General features: G+C 29.4%; 1 protein-coding gene across 1 annotated transcript; it reads right to left on the bottom strand.

Annotated features, from left to right (window-relative positions):
- Positions 1 to 4,734: 4,734 nt before the first annotated feature.
- LOC122272559 (uncharacterized) lies at positions 4,735 to 7,413 on the bottom strand. The gene has a single exon (XM_087161821.1). It carries the CDS (start codon positions 5,690 to 5,692, stop codon positions 4,967 to 4,969), a length of 726 nt encoding a protein of 241 aa, XP_087017947.1. The 5' UTR covers positions 5,693 to 7,413; the 3' UTR covers positions 4,735 to 4,966.
- Positions 7,414 to 8,736: the final 1,323 nt, after the last annotated feature.

Here is an 8,736-nt window from a genome sequence, read left to right on the forward strand (position 1 = left end):
AATTGTGTTTTGAGATTCTGGCAAACAATGCATTTGATTACTTATTACTCATGTTTACAATGCTAACAATACCTGTGTTTACAATACTAAAAGTGTTAACACTAACGTAAGATGGTGCACAGCTTGCAACACGAACAAACAGTAATAAACAAATGGAAAGAGGCCAAATCAAGACTGCCAAAAGAGCGAGTTATTCAAAATCTAGCAACCATGTCACCTTTTTTAATAATAAATAACAAAAGCAAATTTTCACTCCAAACTCCCCAGAATTTCATAATAACATTAATATCTTATGAAATACGGCAGATTTGAGCTCAGAAATTATCTAGTTTATTTCTTTTATTGAAAACAAAATTATCCGTTTGAAAACATCGCCTATCAGAATAACATGTAGTAAGCAGCTGCAAACTTTTTAACCGGAACTAGAGTAGGTCCCAAGCTCGAGATTGTTTACATTTCTATTGAAAACACCATCCATACAACTGAAAAAAGGAGGAGAGGGGCCAAAGGCATGGAACCGGTCTCTTCCCAGATGGCGTATTCGAGCGTTGCGATAGCCAGTGGATAGTGTTTTCTACACTAGGGAACGTTGCAAGCTCGGTACCGCCTAAATTTCCGGGTTACTGTTTCCGTTGTATTTTAAAGCCATTTGGCATCATTGTGTCTTGAGATTCTTGCAAACAATGTTTTTGATTACTTATTACTTGTGTTTACAATGCTAACAATACTGGTGTTTACAATGCTAAAAGTGTTAACACTAACGTAAGATGGTGCACAGCTTGCAACAAGAACAAACAGTAATAAACTTAAATAAAAGAGGCCATATCAAGACTGCCAAAAAAGCGAGTTATTCAAAATCTAGCAGCCATGTCACCTTTTTAACAATATATCTCTAAAAAACTAAAACAAATTTTCACTTCAAACTCACCAGAATTACATATTAACATTAATATCTTATGAAATATGGCAGATTTGAGCTCAGAAATTATCTAATTTATTTCTTTTATTGAAAACATCGTCTATCAGAATAACATGTAATAAGCAGCTACAAACTTTTTAACCGGAACTAGAGTAGGTGCCGAGCTCGAGATTGTTTACATTTCTATTGAAAGCACCATCCATAGACAGATATGATACGATGGAAGGTTGACTGTATATTGGAGATCGAATGTGGGGTAAAGCAGTACTCTCTGCCAGAATACACCATCTGGGGAAAAGACCGGTTCCATACCTTTGGCCCTTCCCCCTTTTCCGTTGCATAGGAATGTACTACGATATTTTTTCTTTTTTGAATATTTTTCATATTTAATTGCTAAAGATAATTTTTAAAATTTCCAAGACGCTTTCTTTTAGAACTGTGTCTAATGTAGTTTTCAGTTCCATACAGCTTACTAACCTAAAAGATTATAATATATTTGAAAATGAAGACAGAAAGCAGCGTACTTCCTGCTTCTATGACTCTCCACACGCTAATGATGAAATCATGTGAAAGATAATAAATATATTTCTTATATATAAATTATCTATAAGATAAAAAAGGGCAAATGAAGTATGATGTATTGTTTTTTTTTGCAATGAAATTTGTAGATAGGTCATCGGTCTTTCTCCTTCCCCTTTCTTCTTATTAAATTTATATTTTTTTGTGCTTTGTTTCAAAAAGTATATTAGTTTTTGAACTTTTTTATTTTATTTCTTTTTTATTCGTTCTTCAAAAATGCGCGTGTAGCTACAGAGTTTAAACTTTAGTCCTCTAAATTTCCTTTCTCATTTGTTTTTTTCTTTTTTATGACAATTGTTATAAAAGAACGCGCTGATTTTACGAATTAAAAATTGTTTAAATTTGTATTAATATATTCACACAGGAAATACTCCCAGAACCTGTTTAGTCAAGCTTCTGTCACCAGTTAAGTGTTAGCATAATGCAGAGATTTCTTTTTTGCATACATAATTAAAATAATTTTACTGCTAATGTTACATTTTTAAGCCATTTTTCCCCTTTCTAATAAAATACTCAATAATAATGAAAAAATAAATCAACTTCAAATAAAAATTTAATTTGCCCGTAACACAAGGGTTAAGAAGGCAAGAAAATCTGGCGTAAAAAAGGAAAGATTTTTTTACAAAAATTGATTCAGAAAATTATAAATATAATCAATGATATCACAATGGTATCTGTAGGGTATGTAACTTCTGTAAATTTACTATGGGACATTCCTAAGTTGTAGCTTGAAGGTAGGTAGATAGCAAATTTTAGGACTGAATATTTACACCCCTGCATTCATCACAATCTATTCGTTTTGTTATAATGATAAAACACAGAGGCGCATTTCGATATTCTCTCGAAGCCCCCTTCTGAGGTGAGGTGAAATGAAATGAAATTCAACACAAAAACGAAAAAGCTTGCATTTAATTTTAACATCAGTGTTCAATAGTACTCTTAATAAAGTAAGGAGACTTTTGTTAGTTTTCCATTTTAAATTGAACTGAAAATGAAGGTAGCATATGTTCTAATCATCCATTGGATACCTTGTTTAAAAATTTCACAGCCAAAAATTTTACTATTGTAAGTCTTTTGACACGAATTTATAACTATTAGCTTTATTTTACGTACAATTCCTAAAAAAAAAAAAAAAAATCTAATTTACTCTTATTTTGTGCTAGTTCAGCAAATTTTTTTAATAATTTCACTCCCCCCTCCCCTTGGATATTATTAGAATCAATGCATTTCTGACTATATATAAATTCACCGAGCATTCGCTGTTGAATCCTGGAAAAGTTAAGATCTAAATCTCTTAAGTTACTAACAATTTATTTAATTTCAATAATATTTTCGATTCAATAAAATCGTTCTAACAAAATTCTTGGCAAAGAGGACATGTAGTTTTTCTAAGGGACAGTAAAATATGATTGATATTTCTACTTATATGCAAAAAAACTAAAGTAGGGTTAGAATTTTGGGAAAAAATGATTGTTACATTTATCTCTCATATCCTTATTTCATTCGACTGCTCTGCAATAAGGCATGACATTTTTAATGAAAATTTGTATAAAAAATTCTTTTTAATTTTTTTATTTGTTATAATTACTTAGTTTCAATTGTGCGCTGAATAAAAACAAATATTGCGAAATTAATTCTTATATTAGGCAAAGAATAAACATTAAATGTAAAATGAAAATTTTTATGACGTTGTATTTAACTTGGATTTTTTTATTAAAATAAATTTAATATATTTTTGTCCGTCGAAGGGTTTACTTTTTTTTTAGATAAATATGTGTCCGAATAAATACAGGACTATTAAGTATGCGACATTCGCTGCTTTTCAGTTTTATTATGCTTGCTTTTCTATGTTATTTTAACACTGGACATAAGTTTAACTCTATTTTATTATTTTTCAATGAGAAAGTACTAATAATTGAGTTTAGAGCAGTATAGCCCCTTTCATATATTGTGATATTCTGTACGTTTGGTCAAATCAAGATTTATGAAATATAGAATAGATGTAGGAGTATGAAAGTTGTGTGAGAATTTTAAAGAGAATTTAATATATTGTTTGTCTCAGATTTGCGTAGTGCTCTTTGTCCCTCTCTTCTTTTAAAATTTTTATTTAATTTATCCAAAATACACAATATATAGAAAAGATGCTACTGATAAATAATTGGTTTGAAATATTGGATTTTTCGAAAAATACTTACTGTTCTATTTCATTAAAAGTGATTACATTATTAAAAATTAAAAAAAAAAAAAATCATTTGCACAAATTAAATGTTTTCTTACAGTATTCTGTAAGTTTCTTCAAATCAAAACTTTTGAGCAATTACCAATGTTTAATCTTAACCTTTATAAGCTTAATATGTAATAAAATTTGAATAAAATGTTAATGAAAGGAAAATACAACATACAAAAAGAAATAGTAAGAATGTAATAAAAAACACCTTATTTTGAAACTTTATAAAGTAAATTTTCTTTTCAACCCAATTTCAATGAAAATATTACTGACTTTAAATACTTATTTCATTTTATGTATTTAATAAATTCATTTTTAATTATTTTACATAACTCAAGTCAATAACTTAATTTTACATTACATTAAAGTATTTAAATCAGAGCAGATTTTCAGTTGTCAACCTTCACCTTTATTTAATTATTATACATTTCTATATTTGATGCTTGAAAACAAATTTGTTTCATTTTCTTACACAGTTATATGTTTAGAGTTATTACTTTTGCAATATTTAATATATTTTCATTTTTGATAACAGTTATTTCGTAATATTTTATTTTTAATATTGCATTATTTATCCTTAAGCAAAAACATAATTTATCAGTATTAAAAGCATATTTATATTTAAAGGTATGCACTTTTGTTGTTCAATAAATTTTGGAGCTTCAAAAATTATAAACTTTCTATTGTTATATTATATAATTTATATTATTATAATAAGTTAAAGTAAATTGCATAAAAAATATCAAATATTTATTGATATTATTATGTGTACAATGGTTACACTTATAGATTCTTTACCTTTTACCAAAGTTCAAGGTTTTGGACACTTTAGTCAGTTTAGGACAATAAAACCCATGTGTCCTGTCCAAAACCAGTTTAGGATGGCCAAAACCCCAACCCTGATTATAATAATAATACATACTCAGATCCCTTTGCTCTTCAACACAAGTCAGTTAGGAAAACGAAACTTAAAATTTTTTTCATTTGTCCAGTAAAAGAGAGATTCAAATTTAGTTACTCAATGCAATCTTTTATTTTATTCTTATATAGAAAATTTGTTTCAAAAATAGCAATGAAACTTAACAAACTGCTAATAAGGCTGTAAATCTACCACCGGAATGCAAGTTAACAGCGAGTTGTGAAACCCCCAGTCCAAAAATAAATCATTACCTCCAAACCAGGGTTCTGTTACTGGGTGCTTCGTGTTAGGTAACTGTCAACGATGAATACAGGACTAAGAATTAACTACAAGAATCAGGTTTTTCACAAGTATGAACAATGCTGTGTCTTATCAGATTACTGTTGCGTGAAAAATTCTTACTACATATACAACAAGAATAACGCTTCTCTCTAGTATGAACACGAAAGTGCTCAGTCAGACTACTGTTGTATGAAAAACTCTTATTACATAAGCTACACAGATATGGTTTCTCACCAGTGTGAACACGAAAGTGTCTTTTTAGATAACTTTGATGCGAGAAACTCGTATTACATATACTACATGAATAAGGTTTCTCACCAGTATGAACAAGAAAGTGTCTATTCAGATGACTTCGATGTAAAAACCTCTTGTTACACATACTACATGAAAAAGGTTTCTCACCAGTATGAACATAACTGTGTTGAGTAAGACTACTTCTGCATGAAAAACTCTTATTACATATACTACAAGAATAAGGTTTCTCACCAGTGTGAACACGATTGTGTTCAAACAGATTACTTCTGTTTGAAAAACTCTTATTACATATGCTACAAGAATAAGGTTTCTCACCACTGTGAACACGACTGTGATCAGTTAGATACCTTTTTTGAGAAAAACTCTTATCACATAAACTACAAGAATAAGGTTTCTCACCACTGTGAACACGACTGTGATCAGTTAGATACCTTTTTTGAGAAAAACTCTTGTCACATATACTACAAGAAAAAGGTTTCTCCTCTGTGTGAACACTACTGTGTTTCATCATGTGATTAATATATGAAAAACTCTTGTTACATATACTACAAGAATGAGGCTTCACACGAGCATGAAAAGTAATATGCTTAGTCAGATCACTTTTAAATAAGAAAAACTCTTATTGCATATACTACAAGAAAAAAGTTTTTCACTAACATTGACGCGACTGTATTCAGTCTCATTTTTTTTTGTAAGAAAGTCCTAATGCATATTATTACAAGAGTCAGAGTTTTAACCAGCATGAGTTCGATTGTGGTCAGTTTGATGACTTTTTTTATGAAAAACTCTGATTACATGTTTCACAAGAATAAGTTTTCTCACCAACTTCAAAGGTCATAGTATACTTAGTAATATTAGTATTCCTTCCAAGTCTCATAGATCATGTTGTATAAAAATATGTGCCTTTACATAAAGTTGTAGATAATTAATGTCAAAAATGTCACTGAAATGTAATATACTTATGCTTCAAATGCTAAGTTTATCAGAACAATTCAATTAAATTTGAATAAAAATTAATATATATCTTATAAAAAAAATATGATTTTCTGAATAAGACGAAAAGAAGTTGAGACTGATTTTATATCTAATATTGATATGGAGAGAATAAAGAAAAGGCAACAGAAATATTAAAATTATTAATAATACTTAAAAATTAAAATAGGAGTATCATTAAAAGTGCTTGAAAGTAATCGATATTTTATCCTTCGTAAATGATCAAACCTGCCTTGATTATTCAGTGTAGCATTAAAAATAAATTTTAATGCTGTAATTATGGTTATATAAATATTTTTCGGCTGCAATATGATTTACTATGAAACAGAAAATAACCTTAAGAATTTAATAATATAAAGAAAGTTTAATGATTTAGACTTAAGGCAAAATGAAGTTACATATTATAGGTTGATAATTTGATTTTTCAACAAATATTTTATCATATGCAGAGATACGAAAGTCTCAAATTAGTGTGAACAAAAATTTTATTCAATGTGCCTCATAAAAATTTAGTTATCTTAACCTCGTACTATTGTTAGTTGCTTAGCAGGCTAACTAAAAAAATTTTATGTTAATCTAAACACTGCTCAAGCAAGACAAAAATTGCTCAAAAAAAATATTTCTCATGAGTAACAAACTTTTCACATAAACATTATAAAGAGATTTCCTGAGACTGTTTGTATATTAGACACTTTAACACAAACTGCCGAAATAACTTTTAAACTAAAGTTTCAAATGCTTAGTCACGAGTACAAGGAAATTCTAAATAATAATTGCAATGATAATGTCCGTCTCTAGATTTATAATAAAGATTTCCTTATGTATAAAGATAATGGCGCCATATGAACAAGATCTGTATCAGGTAAACATTTTATAGACATTAAGGTTTTACACTATTTTAAAACACTTTTTGTCATCTAATGCTTTGAATTATTTTTCTACATTCATTACCAATGTCTTTTCGACAATCACTGTGTAAGTATCGTAAGGCAAACAAACTAAAATCAATGAATATATTTCACACACATTAAATCAAGAATTACTATAAAACATGATGCAGAAATTTCGAGCACATTTTTCCTGATTCTGATGATTGACAACTTCATGAGTGTAGTATAGTGAGATGAGATCTTTGATTAAGCTTATAGCTTTCTGTTTTCATTAATGAGGCTTTTTTGCTAGCTTGGTTATTGAAATGGGCCACAGGCGGCGCAGAGCAGAACTCTCTACCTATGGCAACGCTTCACATGCTTTCTCCATTAGCGTGAGGAAAGTCATAGAGGCAGGAAGTACGTCAGTTTCTGTCCTCATTTTCAAATATATTGTTATCTTTTAGGTTACTAAGCTGTATTGGAACTGAGAACTACATTAAATATAGTTCTAAAGGAAAGCGTCGTAGAAAATGTTAAAAATATTTTTAATAGTTAAATACGAAAAATATTAAGAAAATGAAAAGTCCTATACAACTGAATGGAGGAGGAGAGAAAGGATGAAGGGCCAAAGGCATGGAAGAGGTCTGGCGTATTCGAGCATTGCGATCATCTAGACACAGCAGATACGATACGATGGGTGGTTGACGGTATATAAGAGATCGAACCCTCTATCTATGGCAACACTTTCACCATCAGAGAAGAAGGAAGTGTGGCATATGCAACTTTGTATTAACCGTTTTATGTTAGTTTCGGTTTCTGTATCTCATCAGGTTGTTATTAAATGTGTTCGTTCGTTATGTTAGAATCATACTCATCTATTTAATTATTTGTTTAAAGATACACAACGGTCTTTATTTTTTAATAGATTAATAATTTTCAGTTAAGAAACTATATGGAACTGAAATCTACACTCAACATAGTTCCAAAAGAAAGCGTCGTAGAAATTTAAAATATTTTTTTTGGATATTTAGGACCGAAAAATATTATGAAATCGGAAATTATCATAGTACATTCCTATACGACTGAAAAGAGAAGGAGGGAGAAGGGTTTAGCCGGTCTTCTCCCCAGATGGCAGAACCAGAAGAAATTTAAAAAACTTCCTGTGTATCCCTCCGCTTATGTTATGCTTAAGAGGCGATGTGTGAACGGGCTTAATGATCCAGGAAGTTTAATTATTTTGATTTATGTTTAAATTTATGCGTATTTTTACCATTCATAAGAGTTTTCAGTAATTCATAAATTCTAACAGCTTGTGAGCCGCAAACAAATGTAAGAAAATTATTATCACGACATAAATAAAGTGGAAGGATTGCCACGTTTTGCTCCTAATTTGGCTATAATTGTATAAATATCGCCACACTCAATTTTAATGGTTAAAGGGGTTCCCTCAAATATGCATTTATGCAGCCGGTATTTTAAGTTACGAAATGAAACGCAGACACAGAGTTTTTTTTTTTTTAGATTCATTTTGAATATATTTTATTTGCAATTTTTAATCATTTTTTCGCGAATTTTTTTCTCAATTGTTTTTTCTTTACGTTACAAAGTCTATAATTTTGAATGCGAGTAGAAAATATGCAAAGAGTTAGAAAGAAAACACGAAAATACAATTTGATTATTATTATTATTT

The sequence above is a fragment of the Parasteatoda tepidariorum genome, chromosome 4 (genome assembly GCF_982258835.1).
Source record: "Parasteatoda tepidariorum strain Cologne lab strain chromosome 4, Ptep-v5.0, whole genome shotgun sequence".
In the NCBI taxonomy this organism is placed as follows: domain Eukaryota; kingdom Metazoa; phylum Arthropoda; class Arachnida; order Araneae; family Theridiidae; genus Parasteatoda; species Parasteatoda tepidariorum.

Bases quoted from the DNA above. Each gene is read 5' to 3' on its own strand.
- LOC122272559 (XM_087161821.1), bottom strand. From the start codon at position 5,692: ATGATGAAACACAGTAGTGTTCACACAGAGGAGAAACCTTTTTCTTGT.